The 26,519-nt window shown below is 33.7% G+C and overlaps 5 protein-coding genes across 5 annotated transcripts; all 5 read left to right on the top strand.

Annotated features, from left to right (window-relative positions):
• Window positions 1-2,130: 2,130 nt before the first annotated feature.
• On the top strand, window positions 2,131-4,549 carry LOC126659847 (cold-regulated protein 27-like). Its single transcript, XM_050353170.2, has 4 exons — window positions 2,131-2,467; window positions 3,088-3,264; window positions 3,359-3,629; window positions 4,173-4,549. Exons 1-4 carry the CDS (start codon window positions 2,333-2,335, stop codon window positions 4,262-4,264), a joined length of 675 nt encoding a protein of 224 aa, XP_050209127.1. The 5' UTR covers window positions 2,131-2,332; the 3' UTR covers window positions 4,265-4,549.
• Window positions 4,550-9,594: 5,045 nt separating this feature from the next.
• Window positions 9,595-15,069, top strand: LOC126660894 (glycoprotein 3-alpha-L-fucosyltransferase A). Its single transcript, XM_050354599.2, has 7 exons — window positions 9,595-10,155; window positions 11,514-11,677; window positions 12,124-12,365; window positions 13,276-13,380; window positions 13,543-13,699; window positions 13,785-14,012; window positions 14,529-15,069. Exons 1-7 carry the CDS (start codon window positions 9,769-9,771, stop codon window positions 14,785-14,787), a joined length of 1,542 nt encoding a protein of 513 aa, XP_050210556.1. The 5' UTR covers window positions 9,595-9,768; the 3' UTR covers window positions 14,788-15,069.
• A 960-nt stretch (window positions 15,070-16,029) lies between these two features.
• On the top strand, window positions 16,030-17,614 carry LOC126659707 (UDP-glucose flavonoid 3-O-glucosyltransferase 7-like). The gene has a single exon (XM_050353044.2). It carries the CDS (start codon window positions 16,084-16,086, stop codon window positions 17,551-17,553), a length of 1,470 nt encoding a protein of 489 aa, XP_050209001.1. The 5' UTR covers window positions 16,030-16,083; the 3' UTR covers window positions 17,554-17,614.
• Window positions 17,615-19,434: 1,820 nt separating this feature from the next.
• On the top strand, window positions 19,435-22,454 carry LOC126660626 (ferredoxin--nitrite reductase, chloroplastic). Its single transcript, XM_050354201.2, has 4 exons — window positions 19,435-19,998; window positions 20,574-20,928; window positions 21,034-21,322; window positions 21,413-22,454. The coding sequence occupies exons 1-4, from the start codon at window positions 19,608-19,610 to the stop codon at window positions 22,151-22,153; spliced, it is 1,776 nt and encodes a 591-aa protein (XP_050210158.1). The 5' UTR covers window positions 19,435-19,607; the 3' UTR covers window positions 22,154-22,454.
• A 603-nt stretch (window positions 22,455-23,057) lies between these two features.
• LOC126660529 (PKS-NRPS hybrid synthetase cheA-like) lies at window positions 23,058-25,445 on the top strand. Its single transcript, XM_050354088.2, has 4 exons — window positions 23,058-23,132; window positions 23,409-24,757; window positions 24,843-25,066; window positions 25,153-25,445. The coding sequence occupies exons 1-4, from the start codon at window positions 23,058-23,060 to the stop codon at window positions 25,443-25,445; spliced, it is 1,941 nt and encodes a 646-aa protein (XP_050210045.1).
• Window positions 25,446-26,519: the final 1,074 nt, after the last annotated feature.

Genomic DNA, 26,519 nt, shown 5'->3' with positions numbered 1-26,519 from the left:
TTTTTGTTAGCATTCTTGCATTGGTAAAATTATTTATAAATCTATAATCTTATTAGATGATCTTTAATGCTATGATCGTTAATGCTAGGTTAAGGGACAATGATCATGTCCTATTGCACCTTTGTCCAAAAGAAAAATCTTATCAATTCAACAAACCTCATCTTGTAGCTAGGCTTGTGAATTGAAACAGAAAATTGAATTTAATTCGGTTTTTTTTTTTAATTTTTTATAATGTAGTTTGGTTTTTGTCCTTATTATTTTAGTTCGGTTTGGTGTAATTGATAAATTAAATAAATTGAACTGAATCAATATTCATATATATATATATATATATTGTTAATTCATTAATTTTATGTTAGTATTAGTTAATATACTACTTTAAAATATATCAAATCGATTTATTAAATATATTTCCGATTGAAAATTTTAGTTTAATTTTGTTTCTTATTTTTTTAATAATTTTAGTTTATTTAATTTTAATTATCTTTTAATTTACTTGGATCAATCTATAGCCCCTACATGACTAGCCAACTGATTGCGGATGTATATGTTCATGAATTAGATTTGGGCTGATTTTTAGACGGCTCCAATCAAGGTTGATTCATTTTTCAGATCGTTTTTAAACTCAAATTTAATTTTAGTTTGAATTCTATTCGAGTTTAATATTAATACTCAAATCCAGTTTAGATTTAAATTTTTTATATAGATTCGAGTCATATTTTTCTATATTTAAATTGAAATTTAATTAATTGTATAAATTAAAACTCATATATAAAAATTAATTTTTAATCGTATTCGAACTCAAATCAGATTTTTGTTTTTGAAATCAACATAAGGATCTTTGTATTAACTCGGAATAAAAACAGTTACAATGTAAAGGGTAAATTTGTAGAGATGACAAAAAAAAAGTGGCATGTGCTACATACATAAGCGATTTATTCATATGTATACCTTACAAACCCACGAAAAAGTGAAACAAATAAATGTGTAATAGTTGAATACAAGTGGTTCTTCGAAGGAAATCCACAGCAGAAAACTTGAAATATCACAAAAATTATTATAGCCAACATAAATCCGCAATAAAAACAAGCTGAAACCATTACAAAAATCTTGAAGAAATTAAAAGAAATTCATAAAAAAATAAGTCATCAAGAATTGGAACAATTGATCGCCTATAATGATAATATCTTGATCGACTCCGGAAAAACATCAACATAAACACAAGATATCAAAAACATTAAAACACATCAAAAACTTACATATCTTCACAAACAGGGCGATTTATTAAAATAAAACGAAGATAAAATAAGAAATTAAACATACGGGTGATGAAATGATGAATTTCCGACACAAGGCGAAGTCACAACCTCACCACCCTTAAGAACAAAGCTCGAGTTATAGAGAGAAGGTAGAGAATGGTTTTAGAGAGATAAAGTTGAAATGGTTGGAAAAGAAGTAGATTTAATTTTTTTTTTTGGTAAGCCTATCCGGTTTCCAAGGCTTCGCCCTGACTAATCCGGATCCGACCCGTGTCGCGCACCTGGCATGGTGGGTGAGTCTTCCAGTGGGAATTTTCTGCATTCACAAGGACTCGAACCCGAGACCTTACTTAAGCGAAGGTAGATTTAATTTAATACAGCTTAAGGGCACCGAATTTGAATAGCTGGATGAATATATGTCCAATAATTAGGTCTATCAACAACTCGTCGCGTTTATACCTTTTGAGTTATAGTTGGTTGGTGCATTGGAGAATATTTTGCTAAGACTATAACATTAAATTTTTTTATAAATGTTTAAATTCATTTGTCCAATAATAAAAAATATAGAAACAAAAAATCCAAATACCGCAATATATTATCAGGCAGCGGCGAAGGCCGAGCTATTCGTAAACGGATCTGTGCATCCGTCCTTCTCGGAATTGATCAGAAACGTAATTTTTTTAAAAAAAAATCGTGATTTGGAGCCCTGTCTGAATTGTTAAAAAATTATTGATTAATAAAAAATTAGTGCTTGTCATCCGATTTTTTAACTACGACGCTCCCTGGCCGAAAGAAAGAATATACCAACCCAAACTGCTCAGCTTTTTTATTACTAAAATCATCATATTATAATTCTAAAATATCATCACAGCAAAGCTACAAAATATGAAAAATATCTGGCTAGATATTTATCACCCAACAGTTGACGTGTCAATCTGGTGATGTTATTTACACGTAAAAAGTGTTGCCATGTGGATTCTTTACGCTTTTCACCTCCTAAAACACCAACGTTTTGTCCGATCAGAGTTATAACGGAATTCTAACCGGTTTCTGAAATAACGGACGACAAGAGGATGGAGAAACAGAATCTCAGGCGGAATATTACGTTCTTGTTACCTGATCAGCAGCAAACGGCGAGTGGTGTTTGCGTTACTCAGTTGACTCGTACCTACTCAGATTCTTCTGCCATTACCGTAAATGATAAATCAGTAATCTCACTTCTCTCGGTTAATTTCATGTTTATATTTGCTTAATTCTGCTTTGTTTGATTTTTGTTTTAAGAAATTTAACAGTAAATGTTGAATTATTGGTATGAGATCTTAATTTACTTAAACGTTTTGAGATGATTGTATAGTACATTAATAAGCTCTTTTGAAAAAACTTTTGTCTATTTTGTGTTTTTTTTTAGTTTTTTCAATTTTTACATAATTTAATGTGCTCTGCTCTGTTCAATTGTCTAAATAGCACAATTTTTTTAGTGAAGCACAGATTGTTTTAGATGTAAAGATGCTCTAAAGCAGACTTTATTATGATTAGAGTTCTTCTGATTAAAAACTTAGCTGCAAGAAATATAAGGTTCTGATGCTCTCAGTTTCGCTTAGACTATTTGACTAACTTCAGTTTCTTAGTATTACTTTAAATGTATTAAATGAATCTTGTTTGCAAATCTTTTTGCCAACTATGATTGTTCGAAGGCTTTGCCTTGATTTAAAAATGAATTAAGCTGATCTTATAGAAACCTACAAGTTCTTAATCTTGTTTTCGTCCTGCGAGTTTCTTGATTTTATGCTAGTGATTGAATGAAAACTCATGGGTATTCGTATGGCAGGGTCCTTCAACCGTGTGGACAGATGAGAAGCACAGTTTATATCTTGCTTCATTAGAAGCATCTTTTATTAATAAATTGTACCATTCCATCGAGTTGCGTGGGACTTCGCAAGAGATTCTATGGGAACCATACTCATCACCGGCATTGCTAACCAGCAGTTGCAATGCTTCGAACAAGGTTAGGAAGCCTTCCTCTTTTTATCTCTCTTCTTTTGTTTATTTTTCCATTTACTTTTGTTGTTTGATTCATATTATCGTTTCTTATATTTCAGCTAATGGTTCTACGAGAGCAGAATATCAACTATAAAAGAAATAAGCATGTGTTGGAAAGCACAGCTGATTCTCATTTTGTGCAAGAACCATGGATAAGCCATTTTTCATCTACAGGCAAGCGGCAAAATATGGCATGTGATGTTCGACAACATGGTGGCGACTACAATGAAAAGGTTCGTGCAGGAGTGGTCTGCTGTGGATCAGCAAGAAGCTCAGAGCAGCACCCTGCACGCAGGCTATGTTATCGTAATTCAGTTGGCCTTGCCTTAGGTACTAATCCCTCCACTATATGTCCTGCCATTTTCTCCATGCATGCCTTTTGTTTAATCAACTAAATGAAAGTTTTTGATCACCAATTTTCTCCTGAAAATTAATTATCTTAGCTTTGTATTTCCCTATCATGAATGTAGATCATAATTAGACCCCAACGCAAAGGCAATTTGTCCCAATTAAAGCCTCACAGCCAGTGAAGGCTTGTTCTCATCTTATAGTTGTTATGAGCAGGTTTATTATCACAATTTGTTTCTTTTGCTTTCTACTTGAAATAAAGTCTCATTTCACTTTCACAGAATTCTTTTGCAGAATGCTATTGATAGTTAGAACTTAGAACAATTGTCATCATATATTATTTATTGTTTATTCTTTCTGCATAGTATATACAATCATTTGGCAAGATACCAGATTTGGTCTGTGTATTTTGAGATACATGAAAACCTGTGAGTCTGTGACTAATGGCTTATGCAGAAGTTCAAATTATTCCTTTATATTGCTTTTGAGCTCCTCTTTAACCAAAAAAAATTGGTTCTCTTGCAGAGAATTCAGATCAAAACTTTGTAGATGAAGACAAAGGAGAGAAATCAAGGTGCATGACCACAGCAAAAAGGTTGAAGATAGTTGCGGCTTGATTCTTCAAGATCAAGTAATTACGCAGCACTCAACCTATATCTATCTGGTCAGTCTTGATGTTAAGACATGCAAGTAGGGGTGTGCAACAACCGAATTTAACCAAATAACTGAACCAAACCGACAAATTTGGTTCGTTTTGGTTTGGTATTATAAAAAAATTCAGTTTGGTTCGATTTAGTTTAGTTTTAGTGCAAATAGGACTGAATTAATCAAACCGGCCCGAAATTAAGAATGGCTGTCAGAATATTTTGTATATCCAAAATCTGATGTTCATTATTTCTTAAGATGATTCTTACTGATAATCACCGAAAGGATTTGTTTCTGGAAATTCTCTTTAATTTCTGGAGGTACGAAAAAACTGTATCTTTTGTATAACAAGCAGATTGACTAGGATATAAGTTTCTCCATATGTTATTCTCCTTTTACATGGTTTTGTACATCAAGTTAGATTGATAGTAAACCTTTTATGGATGTAGAATATTTAGAAGATACATTGCTCATATTTAGAAGATACCTTTGAACTATTTTTTTAATTTTCTTTTTGACATAAAGAAATCAACAATTAAAATGCTTAAATCAGAGCAAAATTGCTGATACCAATAAAAATCTTTAACAATCACAAAGAAATATGAATAAATCAATAAAACTAGATAAAGCTAGATTTATCAAATACTGGAATAGGTGATCACCTATAATTATAAAAATTTGATCGAATCCGAAAAACATCAACACGATAAATTATCATCGTATAAATATCCACTGTTAAATAACAGTTACTTTCCGGATAAACTGGAGACCACGGTCTCTCGCCCAAAAGATTTAAAGAAGAAAGAAAGGTTGTTGAGTTGACGTAGAATGCACCACTACATTTAAATTGTTGCTCATTTAAGTAGTTCCAAAAATGAACACTAATCACTTCCAGTGAATTTTGACAAAAAAAAGAGCAGTTACAAAGAAATACCAATCATATACAATGAATCTTGAACAATATATACAATTTTTATACTAATTTGAAACTAAACTACATGAAACTAAATATAATTTTCAAATATTAGATTTGCACGAAAAAAAATTATAGTATCAAAATTCAAACCTCATTGTAATACGTTACTGATCAACACTTTGAAAGATACAATACAATGAACTTACAAAAAATGCATCAGATAGTTATAATTAAAATTTCAGATTTGCACAATTTATCTACGTACTTATCAATTTAAATTTCATAAAATAATCTATCTTGCTGTACACTCAAAAACAGAAAAAGATTATTCATATGGACAATTTATTATTTATTTGAGGATAGCTGTGTGAGGATGAATGAATGATCATATCAAGTGAGAAAATAGGTTAAATTAATGAAAAGTAGTTGAGTGAAATATAATTCTTAATCTTCTTTTTTCATTTCTTGTATTGTAATAATTGGCCCTTTGTGTCCAACTAATTATCAAGAAATTTATTTAGATTTTTGAAAAATTAGTTTGGTTCTATATTGAATAAAAGTAATTATATTATTCAATACTTAATTAATTGTTCTTTAAAATTTCTAATAAATATTAATTATTATAGAAATTGTATAAGAGAAATAAAATATAAATGATAACATATTTATCTAATAATATTTACATAAAAAAAATAGAAGTCCTTTTCAAACTATTTTACCATTTTTTCTATGATTTATTTTTTTATTAATTTGAAGCAGCTATAAGTGTGATATTATTTGCAGATCGTCTTATAAAATAAAAAATATATATAACTACTTTAAGATAATAAGAATCAAATTTCCAATATCATAATAAAATGTTTATACTTTATATAATTTTAATAGCTTATATTTTAATTTTTGTAGCTGTTTATTGTAAATACAATTAATTTTATATTAGTTTTTTTTAAATGTAATAACATAATATTTTTATGAGAATCTAACAAAAATACCATAAAACTAATTACCATTTTCGCACTTTACCAAAAAATTAGAATCTTTTCATCAACACCATTTTTTTTAGAATTGTTTCATCAACACCATGTGTTGATATTAGCAAGTCAGCAGGTGCACTTATGCACCTGCTGACACGGAGTGAGCAGGTGCACCAAAGTGCACCTGCTCATGCAAGTAGGTGAACATGTGCACTTTGGTGCACATGCTCACACAAGGAAGTTAGGACTGATCCGTCCTTTTATTTTTTTATTTTATTTTTTAAAAAAATAAAATATTTTAATTTAATTTAAAAAATATCAAATTTAATTTTAAAAAATTATTTTAAAATATGAAAATATACAGATGATATAACTTTTTAATTATCAAATATATTGTTAATAAATACCGAATACGGATGTGATTTATCAAATATGTATTAAAAATGATTTTATTAATTATTTATCGAATATTGTTCATACATACCGAACACGGGTCTAATACATGAATAATATACTTCTCATGTATAAATTATGTATCGAATATGTATCAAATATATATTAAAATACATATGTAATACATGTAATAAAAAATTTGATACGTCGCAAAATGTATCAAATATGTATAAAAAATAAATGTAATAAAACTGTATCTATCATGTATCTATTTAAATATATATCGTGTATAAATTTAGTAAGAATGTAGCTATTATGTATATTTAAAAATATTTAAAAATATATCTATCGTGTATAAATTATGTATCAACGATGTATCTATTAAGTACATTTAAAAAATTTATCTATCATGTTTAATATATTTTTTAATAAATATCACATATAAATTATGTATCGAAAATGTATTACGTATGTATCCGAGATGTATCAATATATATCGGAGATGTATCAAATATTTATCGAATATTTTACACTTATACTCGTTTTTTTTTCTTTCTTCCACCTTGGATTTCCAGTCAAATCATGGAAACAAACCGATTAAATAATATAAAACAATAAATATAATAATACTAATTATAAGATTTTTTAAATTTAGAAACGAGCCAATCAAATTAGTTAGTTCATTCAATTAATGTATCAAATATGTATCAATCATGTATAAATTGTGTATCGGAGATTAAAAATATATTCGAATTACAATTAACTATAGTCGATTAAAATTCAATAAAAAATGTATCGGAGATGTATCCATTTTTAAAAATATAATAACAAAACGATTGAATTAGTCAGTTGATTTAATTAAATCGATAAAAAAATAAAAAAATTGTCTGAACGATCTAAATTATATATCAGAGATGCATCATATATGTATCGGAGATGTATCGAATATGTATCCAAATATGTATCAAAAATTTCACTACATTCGTAAAAAAAATAAGAATAAAAAAAGTAACATCGCCATTCTCATATTCACTAGCAAATTAAAGGTTATTTTCAATAAAAATATTGAATTTTAACTAAAAGTGACCTAATAACTAAACACAAGAAAAAGTGTTTTGAACGATCGAATATATATCATGTGTCGAAGATGAATAAAATATTTATCGAAAATGAATCAAAGATGTGTATTGAAGATGTATCGAATATGTATCGAACATGTATCCATTATATAAATAAAAAGAATTAGATTATAATTAAAGTCCAAAAATAAAAAAAACATGGGCGTTGCTTGGCTGCTGAGATAATTATGGAAATATAGAAGAAAAGTTCAAATTTTGGTATCATGGGTGTTTTTATTTTTAACTTCAAATATTTGAAGATGGACCAATTTTTGATATGTATCGGATATGTATCGTATATGTATCGGAGATGTATCGTATATGATCGGTGCTGCATTTGTATAAATTATATGTTGACTTTCTAACTAATTCCTTTTTCATTCTTTTTTCTTTCTTTCTAATTTTGTTGTATTATAAAAATCAAAACAAACAAATTAACTAAACAGTTTTCAAATTTTCTTGACTGGCTTTAAGTATCTGTTCCAATTTTATATATATTATAGAAGAATCAAAATTAGGTGGCCATATTTTTCGCTGCTTCTGTTCCTAATCAGTTGAAACTCTCTGCTTCCATTAATCATAATTTGTAAGAATTAAATTCCTTTTTTTTTCTTTTTTATCATTTGTATTATTAGATCAAACAATGATCTTTCTTCTTATATGATCTTGCTAAAACGTACATTCTTATTTTTATAGTGCAGCATTTTTTTTCCAAAATGCAATAACCACCTCTGATCTCCAGCGCTCTCATACCCAGATCTGACATCGTCGTTTACGAGCAACCGTCGTCGTCTCCTCTAAATCTGCCATTTTTTCTTCAACCACTGTTGTCGTTGCCTCTTCTTATTGTCTACCATTGAATATGCCGTATGGTGGTGGTGCGATTTGTTGCTCCCGGTGATGTTTGCTGTATATGAGAACATTATCAAGGATTAGGCACATGGTAGAGATGGTGCTTGGTTAATTAGGTAAAAGAAGGAAGCCACGTGGGGAGCTGAGGGTAGAGATAGTAAAAGAGGAATGAGGTAATATATTGGTGCACTTAAAAAAATAAGGTGGGACACGTGTAAGATTAGGAGTAAGATGGTATGGGTGAAAACAAATAGAGAATCTTGGTATTAATGTTATAATAATTGTACAGATGTGAAGTCTATAAGATATTTTGTATTTGATGAAAAAGACATGTGTTTTGTTGGTTATTTTGTTATTTTCTCTATTTTTATTTAAACTTATATAATTTTTTTAATTATTAACAAATTAATTACAAGTTAATGGTCAATCCAGTCCATGAATATATGATTCAAGCCAAATAATTCACTTTTAGTCACTTTAATTAATTAAGAACATTACTCTCTATCTCTAGATAAATAAAGATGAAAATTGTACAATATAAATTAGGTCATAGTCCGGAAATATCTAATTTTATCATTAATTGACCTAAGAATACAGACTATTATCATCTATTTATTTTAAAAAATAAAAAATATTATTTTTAATTGGTCAATATAAATGAAAGTGATTTTTTGAATTGTAATTCTCAAATTTAATACCCAATCAACAACATGTATGCTATATTTTTATTGAGTTATGAGCATTTTTTGTATTAATGCTTAAAATATATACATTCAAATTACGAGTTAATGCTTAATAATTCTATATTAGTTGACTTACGATGCATTTAAATTATTATTTTCTTAGAAAAATATATTTTAATTTGATTTACTTGAACCCGAGACACAAACTCGAAGGCCGGATTGATTCTTCTTCCAACATTAAACACACTAGATTTAAATAGAAAAAAAGACTATTGGTGAATTGTTAAGATCTAACAGATCCTACTTGGAAGCATATGATTGGTTAAGACATACATATAACATCATTTTAAATATATTTCCACATTTTTCTAAAGAAAAAAGAGAAAACCTCATTAGAACCCTAACCAACTTTCTTTTCTTTCAATTCTATTTTAGATAAAATTGACTTCAATTATCTCATGTACTATAAGTTAAATCAAAACCCATTTAATGTCATCATTTGTAGCTTGATACCCACTTGAAAAGAAACGATTTTGATCCATGGGTATTTTACCAAATTTCAGAGGAGCTTCAAAAACCCAAGATGGTGCATTACCTCTATCAGATGGGTCATCATCATCAGTTTTAAATAACAATTATAAGAAGAAATGGTCAAACATTTTGTTGGTTTTCATAATTATTGTGGTTGGTGCTGAGATTTGCTTCTTGGGTCGTCTGGATATGGCTAATAATGCAGCTTTAGTTGATTGGGCTGATCGCTTGTTTTATAATAACAATAAAAATTTGGGGTTTGATGGTGATGATTGGAAGGACGTGGCAGGAAATTTGGAACTGGATAGCTGTGAAAAGTGGCTAGAAATGGAGGATTCAGTGGTTTACTCTAGAGATTTTGATAAAGATCCAGTCTTGGTTGTTGGTGCTGAGAAGGTTTGTTTTGATTTTTAACTCTCTCCTATGTTATGATTTTACTGTTTTATCACTCTACACCGCAGAACAATGTTATTTTAAGGTTACGGGACATGTTACCTAGCTTGTGTCTGTTACTAGTTAGATTATGCTAATTTAGGTGGGTAGCTTTGCATTTGTTATAAAGAACTGAAAATTAATATCATTTCCAAGACCCTGCTCAAGTGGGTCTCTGATTATTTTGAAGAATTAAGGTTTAGTTGAGCTGAAAGATTGGAAGTGGACTATATGATCATCGACTTATTCGAGGGGCGGAACCCCCTATGCCTAGGATAGGCTCAAGCCCAAGCTGGGACCGAGTTTTTTTTTAAAAAATACAAATAAAGGTAAAGTTAGATGGAGGTTAAGCCTGCCGGAAAAATTGCAGGTAAATTAGAAATTAATCCCGGGCTGAAAATAAATCATGGTTACGCCACTTACTATTTCTATAGAGTCAGCAATGGAATGGCCTAATACTTATAGCTAGCCCGGCTGTATAGTTGGCATTAAGGTTTAGTTGTGTTGAGTTTGGTAGTACTGAATGGCTTCTTGTTTAACACTTCGAGTTATTGCTGATTCTAAAAGGAAGTGTCTGCAGAAAGAGAGACTCGAAATCTTTAATTTGTCTTAATTTTTTTTTTTTTTTGACGAGTAATTTGTCTTAATTATTAGCTTATCTTAAATGCAACTGACGGGAATTGGGATGAGGCTGGTGGGGGTTATGTAGAGGTAGTTCAGCTTTTCTCTGATTTTACTTATGATTATGTGGTCTTTTTATCAGCTTAGATGTTGGCCAAACCTTAGCATGTTAGATTGCATTAATAACTTCTTGGCTCACGTGTATATCATACAGCACAGAATTAGTTCCTTTGTTTCTTCTTTCTTGTGCATAATTTTGTACCTTTTGGAATAAGTTTTTTTGAAAAGAATTTATGTTTACTGCTTTTTTTTCTTGATTATTATTTTTGATCCTATCTTTAGTGGTTAATGTTTTTTCCCTTTTCACCTTTTTATATTAAGGGAAAATTACTAGCATCACCTGAGGTTAGGTGCAATACATTTTTTTTTTCCTGAACTTTAAAAATTCTCTGTTTACCCCGACATATAGGTACTAGATAACTGAAATCTTTTGTAGAAGTGATATTTTTCAGTTAAGTGGAACTACTAATTTTAACCTAATGTCAGAGTGTGATAGTGATTTTTCCTTGTATTATGCTTTTGATAACGTAGGATTGTTTGTATAAGCTAAGTGTTTACCAGGTTTTTCAAAACTATCTGATTTTTTTATTGACGTCTTGCCATTTTCTCCTTTTCTTTTGTATTATGTGGAATTCCTCTAGGAGGTACGAACGAATTGTGCAGTGGGATGCCATTTTGGCTCTGAACCAAATAAAAAACCTGATGCTGGATTTGGTGCAGCAAACCAAGGTGAAACAGCTAGTGTGCTCCGTTCAATGGAATCAGCTCAATACTATCCTGAAAACAGTATAGCTCAGGCGCGACGGTGGGTAAGCACAATCAATAATAATTTTTCTTAGTTGCATTCCAGGAAAAAAGTGCGGTTCTAATGCAATTAAAACTCAAGCAAGCATTTTGTCCTATTCCATTGTGTCTAAATTCATAAATTTTGTTGGTGCTTGTTCTATGGATGTTAGTCACATGGGTCAATTTCATTCCAAGTCTATGTGGACTTTTAAATCAATACTTTGCAGCACAATTTACTTAAAAGCTTCTTCTCCACTTGAAATTTCTAGTTGGAATATAAGCTCTCTAGTGAAGCATATCGTCCGTTTATGCATTTAGAGATTCATATCTGGTGTTCTAATTGCTCGTCTATCTTGCATTCCTGTGTAATGTCTGCAGGCTATCATTCTCTCTGTTAATGAAACTGAAATTTAATGTTCTTGTAAATTAGGATGAAAACTGATTTTTGTTTTTCTTGTGTATTAGGAGGGGTTATAGTATTGTAATGACAACTAGCCTCTCATCAGATGTTCCAGTTGGATACTTTTCATGGGCCGAGTATGATATCATGGCACCAGTACAGCCAAAGACTGAGAAAGCACTTGCAGCTGCTTTCATTTCTAACTGTGGTGCTCGCAACTTTCGTTTGCAAGCTCTGGAGACACTTGAAAAGGCAAATGTCCCAATAGATTCATATGGCGCTTGCCATCGGAATCGCGATGGAAGAGGTAAGCATGCATTCCTCTTGTACTATTAATTTTTGTCTTAATCTGTCTGCTTAAGTATTATGCCTCGTTTTGTAAAGCACTCTCAACTCATAACACCATTCCTGTGCGAAAATTTTATGTTTCTATAATAACATTTCCCTTGAAGTGCTGATCTCATTGCCTATATTTGCTGGTCAAGCTGATTTCACTATTACCATTAGTTGACGTTGAGATTGAATTGCAACTTCCCTTTTGATGCATAACATGTACTTTTTAGTGAATAAATTACTGATGAAACCTACAACTTTTAATCTGACTGTATGAAATCTTTCTTCTTAAACAAATGAATGGATAATTCTCGGACAACATTATCTGCTTTGTTCTAATTTCTAGCTTCTAAGCGACCATAGTATGATTGTAATGGTTCATCACATGTTTTAAACTGGTTTAACTTTTTTGCTACTTTGCTCTTCACTTAAATTTTACAGCATTTTCATGTAACTATTTTTGCCTGTGTGTTACAACTGTTGCTGAATTGTTTTATGCACTTTTATAGTGAAATTGTGCTTCACATCCCTTGGCATGCGCCTATTCCTCGAGCCTTGTCATTAGACCCCTTTGCACCTTGTGCCTGGTCTTTGCTGACACCCTCGGACTCCTTGATTGATCTTTCCTTGTTTTATGCTATAAACATCCATACTAAGAGGTGACCATGGTATTCAAAAAGAAAATCTCAATTTAGAGTCTAATGTAGAAGAATTTTACTACCATGTAAAATTGGGTATGCAGTTACTTTGGAATCTCTATTGTTTTATGCTATAAATATCTTCTGAGCTTATAAGACCATCTCGCATCAGTTATATTACAAATTTGTTTAGCGGATATTGCGCATTATGATGTTAATATTAATTTTTCCTTTTTTTTAAAACAGTTGGAAAAGTAGAGGCTCTGAAACGGTACAAATTTAGCTTGGCTTTTGAAAACTCAAACGAGGAGGATTACGTAACTGAAAAGTTCTTCCAATCTCTTGTTGCTGGTATGAGATTTACATTCTTAAGTGTATTGGAGTGCCATATGCATCAGTTTGTTGTGGAACTACAACTTTATGCTTGAGTAATGCTATCGAGTATAGAGATAAAGATGCTACATTTGGGAACTTTTATTAGGTTTATTGATAATTGAATTGCAAGTTTTACAGGAACCATTCCTGTGGTTGTTGGTGTTCCAAATATTCAAGATTTTGCTCCCGGACCTGGTTCAGTTTTACACATTAAGGAGCTAAAAGATGCTGAGACGGTTGCAAAATCTATGAAATACCTTGCAGAAAATCCTGATGCTTACAATCAATCATTAAGGTAAAAATCTGTTTGATCGAGCAATGTGACATGGACACTTCAAAGATTTTTCCAAAGTATCATAAAAACTTATCAAATTTGTCAGGTGGAAATATGAAGGTCCATCTGATTCTTTCAAGGCCCTACTTGATATGGCTGCTGTACATTCATCTTGTCGTCTTTGTATTCATTTGGCAACTATAATTCGGGAGAAGGAGGAACATAGCCCGGGGCTCAAGAAACGCCCATGCAAATGTACCAAAGGATCAGAGACCGTACATCATTTATATGTAAGAGAAAGAGGAAGGCTCCAGATGGAGTCCATTTTTTTGAGGTAACCTCATCAATTCCGTGATTAAAAGTTTCAATAACTTGCAGAAATGCTTGCATATATATATATATGTAGGGTCATTTACTATTACCACCTTGAAAAAGGGGTTTCAGTTATTTAAAACTTAAAAGTCAAGGGGAAAATAGTAATCTTTCAAAATTGAGGGAGGAAACAGTAATTCGGACCTAAATTCATGAAGATTATAGTGGTTAGATCTTCTTTAGCTGCATTCGTCAATGTCCATTGTAGGGCTGCTGTTTGCTTTTTTTTTTCTTCTGCCAATCGAAACTGGTCAATACTGCCAGTCATTTCTCTACAATGCATTTTTCCAAATTATCCCAACCTTTCTTCTACGAATCACTTTGACGAAACTTTTTTCCTGTAATTATTGCATGGAAAATTTTGTTTTGTCGACTTCCTTTCAGCAAGACTTCCGTGTTTCCCTAGACTGGTGTAGGGTAGTTTCATATCAACTCCAGCATCAGGTTTCTTGTGTAACTTTCGGACTTCGTTGTGCAGGTCCAGAAATTTGACTGTAAATGCTCTGGAGACTGAAGTGCTCAAGAAGTTCAAGTCGATGAAACATATACCGATATGGAAGGAAGAAAGACCTGAAAGCATACGAGGAGGTGACCATGAATATAAAGTTTACAGAATATACCCTGTAGGGATGACACAGAGGCAAGCTTTATATACATTCAGATTTGACAATGATGCCGATTTTCAGAATCACTTGCAAATGAACCCGTGTGGAAAATTCGAAGTGATATTTGTCTAGAGCCATAAATACATTCTGGAATCGCCATTATCAGGCATCATCTGCTGTAATATTTGCAGATAGGTTGAGGTTTTTTCTACGCATTCCTATTTCGCGGAATATCGTCCTTGTAAGCCATGTTATACACAATGGAGTATTATGATTTATAGGCAGGAAATTGAGTTGGAGATGTGTGGCTTAATCTGAATGTGAATCTTTATGGGACCCCATTTTCTTGATCTTATGTGTATGATTTAGTGATTTTATGGAAATTGAAAAGCTTTTAATCTCGATTTTTGCTGAGATTTATCTTGTTAGATCAGCTTCTTCTAATATATATATTTTTCAAATGTTGAAGAAAGTAAACTAAAAAGATAGAGAGCAATGAATATTGGAAATGGGTTATGATGTTATCTGTAGATGTTCGGATGTTGTGGGGATGGCTCTTATTTAGTTACTAATACCTATGCAAAAATCAAATTAAACTGATAAATTCAGTTCAGTTCAATTTGATATTATAAAAGGAAAGATAAAATATATCAACGTTGTCTAAACTTTTATTTTCGTCACATCAGTGTTTCAACTTTTTAAAAATATTAAATGAGTGTTATAATTTATATTTTGATCACCAAACTACTAATAAGGTTGAAAAAATAGTTTTAAATTTGCGTATGTAATTTGCTATTTTAGTCAATCTATTCTATGATAAAGAAAAGAAAAGGGGCTTAATACATAGTTTAACCCCTGAACTTGTACCCTTTTACCCATCTAACCTCTAAACTTAACGTCTCACCTATCGAACCTCTGAACTTGTTAAATAATCCGATTTGACCTCTGAACTTGATAAATATGTAAATATTGAACCCTTCGTGTCCACCTGTCACTTGAAACATTCTAGAAAAAATTGTGTACGGAGGGGTTCAATGTTTACGTATTTATTAAGTTCGGGGGTCAAATCGGGTTATTTAACAAGTTCAGGGGTTCGATAGGTGAGACGTTAAGTTTGAGGGTTAGATGGGTAAAAGGGTACAAGTTCAAGGGTCAAACTATGTATTAAGCCAAAGAAAAGGTGTATAAATTGCATTGGAGAAAGACAATCTTGGAGTGACCCTGGAAATTTGGGAATTAATTACAACTAAGATAAAACAAGTATTTCATGTTAATTTTTTTAATTTTAAAATTGCATCATATGATCTGGGTGAATAAAATTAGATAATAATACCATCAACCACACAATTCAGCCTCCCTATAAAAATGGCTTACCATATGTTCATAAAAATAATTTGCATCCTATAAACAAAATCACTCTGCTTCCAAATGCTCTCTAACATGGGTTCAGAAGTCCAAGAAGACATTCATGTTATGTTCCTGCCCTACCTGGCCCCAGGCCACATGATGCCAATGGTCGACATAGCTCGATTATTTGCTTCAAATGGCTTCAAAGTCACCATTATCACCACCAAATTGAACGCCATTCGCTTCCAGAATTCCGTAAATCACGACGTTCTATCCGGCAGAAACATTGCACTTGAAATTCTGCATTTCCCTTGTGCAGAAGCTGGCCTGCCCGAAGATTGTGAGAATTTATTGTCCGCAACAACGACGGAGATGTCAATAAAATTCCATCATGGAATTCAGCTGCTCGTACCGGAAATTATAACTATCTTTTGGAAGAACTCCCCCGACTGCATTGTCTCGGATTATCTTTTTCCTTGGACTGTTGATGTTGCTCTTGAGCTTGGAATTCCAAGGCTTGCATTTAGCGGCAGCGGGTTTTTTAATCTCTGCGTCGCGAATAGTATTGAGTGTAATAGGCCTCAGGATTCTGTTACCTCCGAGACAGAAAGTTTTCTTGTTCCGGGCTTGCCGGACCCTGTAACCCTCACGAGATCACAATTGCCTGATATAGTTAAAGGCAGAAATGATTTTTCTGATTTGTTTGATAAACTAAAAGATGCTGAGAGAAGAAGTTACGGAGTTTTGATGAATAGTTTTTACGAGTTAGAGCCGGCTTATGCTAATCATTTTACAAAAGTTACGGGAATTAAAGCTTGGCAGTTAGGCCCTGTAAATCTTTTTGCTAATGATCATAATTTCGAAAGAGGGGATAAAGAACAGAGCTGCCTTGATTGGCTCGATTCCAAGAAACCAAAATCCGTGATTTACGTATGTTTTGGAAGCCTAAATCGGTTCAACAAGGACCAAATATCAGAAATCGCGGCTGCATTGGAAGATTCGGGTCATTTTTTCGTCTGGGTGGTGGGAAAAGTACTAAACTCGGAAGAATGGTGGCTTCCTGAAGGATATGAGGAAGCTATAAATGATTCCGGTAAAGGATTCGTCGTAAAAGGATGGGCCCCGCAGGTGTTGATACTTGAACATCCCGCGGTCGGAGGATTTCTGACTCATTGTGGTTGGAATTCGATTCTTGAAGGGCTATGCGCGGGTGTGTCTATGGTCACATGGCCGATTTTCGCAGAACAGTTTTACAATGAGAAGCTGGTTACACAAGTAGTTAAATTCGGAGCAGCTGTGGGTAATGAGAATTGGAAGGTATGGGCAACGCAAGACTCACCCGTGGTCAATAGAAAGAATATTGAGCGAGGTGTTCGAAAGGTAATGGGCTACGGAGATGAAGCGATGGAGATGAGAGAACGAGCTAGAAAATTATCGGAATGTGCGAAAAAGGCAGTGCAAGAAGGAGGGTCATCGTATAATGAGTTCAAATTGTTAATTGATGATATCAGAATGTACAAGCATGCAAAAACTGTTAGCAAAATTGACTAAATTTAGAGTGTTGCACTTCTAAATATATGATAGAATAGTTCTATTTTGATTTTTGGTTTAATCTTTATTTCGCTTCCATTAAATATTTCAAAACTCTATCTACTGTAATATTTGCAGATAGATCGAGGTGTTTTCTACGCATCCCTATATTTCACAGAATGTTGTCCTTGTAAACGAGAAATACTTGTGTAAACCATGTTATACACAATGAGATATTATGATTTATAGGCAGGAAATTGAGTCGGAAATGTGGTGAATCTTTATGTGACCCCATTTTCTTGATCTTTTTGTGTATTTATGGATTTTGAAAAGCTGTTAATCTTGATTTTTGCTAAGATTTATGTTGTTAGAACAGCTTCTTCTAATTTTTTAAAAATTAATTTTGAAGAAAGTAAAATAAAAAATTAGAGAGAAATGGGTTATCTGATGTTAGGATGTTGTGGGGATGGCTCCTTCTGGTGCAGTCACAAATATTTGTGTATCATTGAATGTCTAAATTTTAGGATATGCTTAGTTATCATTTAGGTATATTCCTAGACTCTTTTTAATTTTTGAGATAGACCATTATTATTATTTAGTTACTAGTACTTATGCAAAAATCGAATCGAATTGATAAATTCAGTTTAGTATGATTTGATACTATAAAATAAATATATCAATGTTTTTTTAAAATTTCTATTTTTAGTGTTTGAACATTTATTTTTGTCGTATCAATATTTCAACTAATTTTAATGTATTAAATGAGTGTTTTAATTCATTTTCGATCATTGAACTACCAACAGGAAAAGATATTATTTAACCGAATCAATTTATTTAATTTAATTTATAAAATTTTAATTCAATTTGGTTCGAAGATAAGGTACACACTCAAAGTACCTTTTGAATGTACTTAAGGATTAAGAAAGACATGTAGCTAAACAAAACAATGGGCAAACCATTTGAAAGTATTGCAAATTGTGAAAGCCAAAATGGTGTGTGTTGTCCAAAAGTTTTGTTTTGGAGGCGGCTCAGATTTTGGCTTTTGGCTAATTTATAAGGTTATCATTTAGGATTACAAAAACCTTTCAATATTTTATAACTCCAACTTTACTATATCATTTACATTACTTGGCCTTTTGCACCCACCTAAAACCTTCAAGGCTCATTTAATCAAAACATAAGATAGGACTTTAATAATCTGCCCATTGTTAATGGCAAGTAATGATACTTTTAGGTCAAACTTATCTTTAGGACCCTATATTTCTAAAAGTTTATTTATTTAGTATTTTTAAATTAATGTTCTTTTATATATTTCTCCGAACGGAAAAGGAGTGATATTATAGTTATCTTGAATTGGCGTGAGGCAATTTAAATGTCAAACTAATTTGATATGTTAGCAAAATGTGTCATTTCAGCAAATATTAGAGGGATTATATAAATAAAATTTTGTGAATATAAAGATCTATTAAACAACAAAAACATGATCATGGACCAAATAAATATAATTTTGATATAAAAATTGTTTATCACTCAACTCACACTTAGAAATTCCTTTTATAAAAGGGCTTATTAGATAAAAAAACGAATATTATATGTACTTTTCAAGATAAATTAGATAAATTAAAAAATATGAGACCTTTTTCATTTTTTTTTTCAAGATTTTTTTTCAAGATTAGGATAAAACAATTAAGCCATGCAAAAACATTAAATTCAGTTTCTTTCAACAAAAACAACAATTTTAGAATTAATTTCATCCACCGCAAAATATGGCCAATTAATGTCATGCATATGCATGAATTGATGAATGTCACAAAATGAAATAAAATAAAATATCCCCACAAAAGTAAAACAATAAACAAAAATAGACAAAGAAAAAAGAAACACAATTCTAAACTGTCATCTTCTCATAGTTGCCACTCAATTCTTGAAAGAAGCAAACAAAAAGATTTGACCCTTTAAGCCTCTCAAGAGTCTCTTCCAAACATTTTCTGATCTCTACAAAATGCCCTTCACTTCTTCTTCTTCTTAATCTATTCTCTGCTCAATTCTCTTTTACAAAACTGTTTCTCATCACCATGTCTTCATTTTCTTCTGTTAGACTTCTTTCACCACCATTGTCATCTCACTCTAGACCCTCAAGAACTTCTTTGAGAACCTACTCTGCTGCTCCAGCTGGTTCTGCTGCTGTGGTGCAGCCTGTGGAAGTTGAGGTTGGTGCTGAGAGATTGGAGCCTAGAGTTGAGGAAAGAGATGGATATTATATTTTGAAGGAGAAGTTTAGACAAGGTATTAATCCTCAAGAAAAGATTAAGATTGAGAGTGAGCCTATGAAGCTTTTTATGGAGAATGGTATTGAAGATCTTGCTAAATTGTCTATGGAGGAGATTGATAAGAGTAAAGCTTCTAAGGATGATGTTGATGTTAGACTCAAGTGGCTTGGTCTCTTTCATAGAAGAAAGCATCAGTGTAAGTTTTTATTTTTTGGATTTATGTCATCTTTTAGTTAATGTTTTGGTTAGGATATGATATTAAATTTTCCATTTAGAGCTAAGATAATAGATTAGTAATTTATAATGCTATATATGTTTATGATTTAAGAATGTCACAATTGGAAATTAGGATAAGGTTCCTGATTTGTAATTCATGAATTTTTTTTGTCATTTATCATGTTCTGTTAGCCAAAATGTATGACTTGACAAATTTTGCAACAAGTAGGTAGATATAATGCTTGATCTGATCTTCAAGTAATGTCCATTTCAAGGAGAAATTCTTGCCTAGATCGGGTTTATGGTGGATCGCTCTCACATGAGTGAGCGTGGTAGTGGAGTTCTTGTGGGAAGGGTTCATCAAGATCCGGTCTAGGCGAAAAATTCTCTGTTTCTTAATAGAATGACCACTTTTAAGGCACCTAATGTGCGGTCCTAATCGAATAGTCAAGCTGTATGAGTTCCGTGGATGCCATTACTACGTTTCGTTGCAACGATATCAGGGACTTACATGGGCTGTGTTACTAAATAGTCTTTTTTATATTTCTTGATTAGATGGTCGATTTATGATGAGACTAAAGTTACCAAATGGAGTAACAACCAGTGAGCAGACTCGATATTTGGCGAGTGTGATCAAGAAATACGGAGAGGAAGGGTGTGCAGATATTACCACCAGGCAAAACTGGCAAATCCGTGGTGTGGTGCTGTCTGATGTGCCGGATATACTTAAGGGTCTTGCTGAAGTTGGTTTGACAAGCTTGCAGAGTGGCATGGACAATGTGAGAAATCCAGTTGGAAATCCTCTTGCAGGTATCGATCCAGAGGAGATTGTCGACACACGACCTTACACCAACTTATTATCCCAATTTCTCACCGGAAACTCGCTAGGCAATCCTGCTGTGTCTAATCTGTAAGTTCCTTCTTTGTTCTTCACTCTGTAAAACACATTTATATCATTTACATTATAAAGAATGGTGTTCTTCAATGCTCATTAACTGTGTTTCTGTAAATGCAGGCCAAGGAAATGGAATGTATGTGTAGTAGGCTCTCACGATCTTTACGAGCATCCTCATATCAATGATCTTGCTTACATGCCTGCCACTAAGGATGGACGTTTTGGATTCAATTTGCTTGTTGGTGGGTTCTTTAGTGCCAAGCGATGTGCTGAGGCTATCCCTCTTGATGCCTGGGTCTCGGCAGAAGATGTTGTCCCATTGTGCAAAGCCGTACTAGAGGCGTTCCGAGATCTTGGTTTCAGGGGAAACAGGCAGAAGTGTCGGATGATGTGGTTGATTGATGAACTTGTGAGTAAACAATTATATGCTATTTTATTTTTCCTTTGATGATTTTACTTCCTTAGTAGAGTTTTTAAAGCTTATTATGTACAAATGCAGGGCATTGAAGGATTCAGGTCAGAGGTAGAGAAAAGAATGCCACAGCAAAAACTAGAAAGAGAATCTTCTGAAGATTTGGTGAATAAACAATGGGAAAGAAGAGACTACTTTGGTGTCCATCCACAAAGCCAAGAAGGGTTCAGCTATATAGGCATCGACATTCCTGTCGGACGTCTCCAAGCAGATGAAATGGATGAACTAGCTCGTTTAGCCGACACATATGGCTCTGGAGAGCTCAGGCTCACAGTGGAAGAAAACGTAATTATTCCCAACATCGAGAACTCAAAGATCGAAGCGTTACTTCAAGAGCCTCTGTTAAAAAACAGGTTCTCCCCAGAGCCACCGATTCTCATGAAAGGGTTAGTGTCGTGCACCGGGAAACAATTCTGCGGGCAGGCTATAATCGAGACAAAAGCTAGAGCACTGAAGGTGACCGAGGAGGTGCAACGGCTAGTTTCAGTGACTAAACCCGTGAGAATGCACTGGACGGGGTGTCCTAATACATGCGGGCAGGTGCAAGTAGCCGATATCGGGTTCATGGGATGTATGACTAGGGATGAAAATGGGAAGACTTGTGATGGAGTTGATGTGTACTTAGGAGGCAGAATTGGAAGTGACTCTCATTTGGGAGATATTTATAAGAAAGGTGTGCCTTGCAAGGACTTGGTGCCTGTAGTTGTGGACATTTTGGTTGATAAATTTGGAGGTGTTCTAATTGAGAGGGAAGAGTTGGAGGATTAGGTTAAAGATTCAATCTTTCATTCTTGTTTCTTGTTCCTCATTCTTTGGAAAGAGTGTAATACAAGCAATTGGTGCTGAAATGAAAATTGTAGCTTGCAGGACAATTATGAAGTCAGAAACAGATTATGGGATTTGCATTTCAGTGCTTAGCTTCTGACTAATTGGTTTCATTTGGTGTAATTCTGGTATGTATTTTGGTGTAATTCTGGTATGTATTTAGAAATCTACAACTTACACTTAAACATGTAATTTGAGGTAGTGAAATAATGGAAATAATCAAGATATTTGTATGTTTTGTTCATACTGAAATTGTTCATCAATGCTATTTAATGTATTTTTGTTAGGAACCGTAAAAATAGAAAAATAACACTTCCACAAGAATTAACTTATTGCACTGATTAAAATGCATGGTTAATGTTGATTTGATACTAAGAGTATCTTATGATTTTGAGTATTTTTTTTATGGAATAAAAAAGTGACTTTGTTTCATTTTTATGGAACGAAAGGAGTTATACATTTGCTAAATGTGATGATAAGTCTTTTAATTTTTAGTTAATCTAACTCCAATTTGGTTCAATCCAGTCCATAGATATTTAAAATGGTAAAAATAAACCATTTTGGTTGCCTCTGCCAGGAAGAATCTTATGTGTGGCGATATGAGCATTGATATTTATTCTGTGTACAATTAAAATTGACGAAACTTTAGGGCATTGATAAAAATTAATGTAAATTGTAATTTAGTTTCAACTTTCAAGTACTCAGTCAAATGGTTTATATAAAGGGTGTTGTTAAATACCGCCGTAATTTATCTACCTACCGCACAAATTATTACAATTTCGACCTTTTACTAAAAACTGAAAAAAAAAACACATTCTCTCAACTTATTCGAATCTCAAAAAACGCAATGACAGATAAGACTTCAAAATCATCGGAATATGAATATCAAGTACCGGAAACAAATTTCCCGGCTTCTCCTGAGGTATTTTTTAAGTTTTTATCGTTTTTTTTTTAGTTTTTTTTTTTTTCCGGACTGTTCATATTCCGGACGTCCCGAGGAAACGTCCGGTTAAGGACGTCCTACGTGGACGTCTTTATAAGGTAAGGACGTTCCGCTTGGACGTCTTCACCTAATAAGGACGTTCCATGGGGACGTCCTTAACCGTACGGGACGTCCTTCGTGGACGTCCCACACTACTGTTTTTATTTTATTTTTTAAATTAATTAATTATTAATATATTTTATGTTTACTTTACAGGTTCAATTTGAAGTTTTTAGTGATGATAGTGTCGATTACAGTGGACAGTTTAATCCCGGAATTAAATTTAAAAGCGACGTTGAGGCAATTCAGTGGGCGAAACGAGTTGCCATTCATATTGGGTTCGAGCTGGTTATTTCTTCACACAAAAATGGGGGAACACGAAAGCTTTTGAAATGTTCTCGGGGTGAGCGGTATAGAGGGCTCATAAATTCAAAATTATTTAAACGAAAGAATACGAAGACGAAGGCGTGTAAATGCCCTTTCGCGATTATGGTGCAGTTGAAGGGAGTTGAATGGAAAGTCGTTGCAAAATCTGGGAGTACGAGTATGCATAACCATGACTTGATTGTCTATCCCGAGGGACATCGTCAAATGAGTGGACTGAGTCCCGCGTCCAAACAGATTGTGCGAGATATGAGCACGGCACAGGCTAAGCCGTGTGCTATTTGGGCGTCCCTGCAGGAGAAAAATCCATCTAACAATCCAACCAGAAGACAAATTTACAACTATAGAGATAATTTGAGGAGGTCGGGTTTTGAGGGCAGGGACGTGGTAGGCCAGTTTTATCATATGGCTGTGGAGGGCCGTTATGTGCATTGGACGCTTGCCGATTCGGAAACTAGTGCGTTGACTCACATTTTTCTGGCGCATCCAAATTCAGTGAGGTTACTCCGAGACTACCGCTGGATCATCGGTATGGATTCCACCTACAAGACTAACAAATACAAAATGCCTTTCTTTGAGATTATCGGGATGACTCCGTGCAACAAGAACTTTATTATTGCGTATGCAATTATAAAAGATGAGACTCATGAGAGTTATAGATGGGTATTAGAGAGACTGAGGCTCTTGATTGATGATGATGTCCACCCGACAGCTATTGTTACTGATCGAGAGTCAGGGCTAGTTAGACCAGTGGGAGAGGTATTCCCACGTACTTCTCATCTACTTTGCACGTGGCACATCAACAAGGATGTGGAAGACAAAGTTTTCAGATTATGTGGGTTAGATAGAGGCTATGCAGAGGCATTCAAGAACGGAAGGTGGAAAAACATTATTGAAGCTCCCACCGAGACAGAGTATAAGGCGGCTGTGATTCTCATGAGAAATCAAACTAGAGCATTTCCGGCTGTGGCACAATATGTTGAGAAGACATGGTTGGCACACAAAGAAAAGTTCTGCTGCGCGTGGACGAATAATGTGATGCATTTTGGAAACACCACTACATGTAGAGTGGAGAGTGCACATGCTCAGCTGAAGCAGTGGCTTAACTCTAGTACCGGTTCACTGGATACAGTGTGGACGAAGGTGGATATGGTTATACAGTCACAGCTCAGCGAGATTCGGTATGTTACTGTTACACTTGATACTGCCATTGGTGATTTTTGATAATTATGGTATTTTTAATATATATGTTATGTATATTGGCAGGTTCACACTCGAGCAGTCAAGGCGGAATGTAGGCTCCCGACGTCAGGGTTTTCCATTCAACTACCTGTCGTGCAAAGTCTCACATTATTGTCTGGATTTAATTGATAAGGAATTGGAGCGTATGATAGATTTGAGTACCGATGTTCATGATCAATGTGGCTGTGTGCTGAGGTCGACACATCAGATTCCATGTGCCTGTGAGCTGAGAGGAGTGATTGATTCAGGTGACATGCCAAACTATTTTTTCACTAATGCTAAAACATTTCTTTTGTTATTAAAAGTTAAGATTTTTGAGATGTTTAATTATCAGGTATCCCGATCAGTGTGGACAGTATCCATCCCTTTTGGATGCAACTTGTTATTAGTGATGGGGTGGACACATCCAAACAGGCTAGGTGTGTTGTTGAGTCAGAGGATCTCCAGTATTTTCGAGGGATCGTTGGGGAGGTGATGACTCAGGATCGCTCTGTGATTCGCGATATATCCCTTATGATCTACGATCGACTCCATCCAGAGGAATCAAGTTACGGTGAACCCGAGGTGAAAACCGATGTCAAAGGACCGAAGCAGAGTATCTGTTATGGCACTTCAACATGCCTCTAAACTCCCCATCCCATATCTTGGAAGCAACATGACCAAGAAAACTAGGAATCACAGTGCCGTCACGGGGTCCACCCGGCACTGAAGCACGAACGATCCAGTCGTCAACAGGGTTTACCTGAGATCGTCTAGTCGACTCTGTAATTATGAATTCAATGATTAATACAAATTTATATTTTTTATTAATATTATCAAATTCACGTAATAATTGAATTATACTTACCTAAGGACGATGAATCGGTCCTACGACGGGAGGGAGGGCGGTGTGCTGGCTCGTCTAAACTCTGCGGATCATCATCACTCTGGAAGATATCGGGCTAACCATCGTCTGAATCAGTAGTCCTCGACTGGTCTCTCTGTCGTCGTTGTGAGGCGGCCACATTATGGGTCCGGATGTGTCGAGCTCCCGACCCCTCAATATCTATAGGTATCAATGGACCCTTTCCTCTACCAGGTTGTCTCTACATTTACCAATTTAGAATAATATTAGTTAAATAAAAAAATTTGAATTAAATAACTAAAATTAAATTCAAATAATTAATTTACCGAATAAACTAAATTTAAAATACAAATATTAATTAATTAACCGATAAATTATATAATTTATTAATAAAATAAATACCGATAAACTATTTAATTAGTTAAATATCTAATTTACATTAATTAAATATTTAATTAATTAAATAACTTTTTAATTAATTTAATTTTTTTTAAAAAAAAATTAAAAAAATTGAAGAAGGGGACGTGCAGCACGTCCCCTTCTTCAGCACGCCCACCGTGGGCGTGTGGCGGACGTCTCGGACGTTCGCCAGAGAAGTGTGGCGGTAAGCCGCACGTCTCCGGCGGACGTGCGATGTCCAGCCGTTGGGCGCCGTGTCGCGTCCGGCTGGACATCGCACGTCCGCCGGAGACGTGCGGCTTACAGCCGCACTTCTCCGGCGGACGTCCGCCGCTGCTGCGCGTCTGCAGCAAAAAACTTTAAAAAAAAAACTAAAATTCCTACTTAAAAATCTACAAAAACTAAAATCTATTACTAACCGGTTGTTGTTGTCCGCTTTCCCGGTTAAAATCCGACAT

The sequence above is a fragment of the Mercurialis annua genome, linkage group LG8, assembly GCF_937616625.2.
Source record: "Mercurialis annua linkage group LG8, ddMerAnnu1.2, whole genome shotgun sequence".
In the NCBI taxonomy this organism is placed as follows: Eukaryota; Viridiplantae; Streptophyta; class Magnoliopsida; order Malpighiales; family Euphorbiaceae; genus Mercurialis; species Mercurialis annua.
The sequence above is the reverse complement of the archived record's forward strand: the minus strand, read 5'-3'. Positions and strand labels throughout refer to the sequence as shown.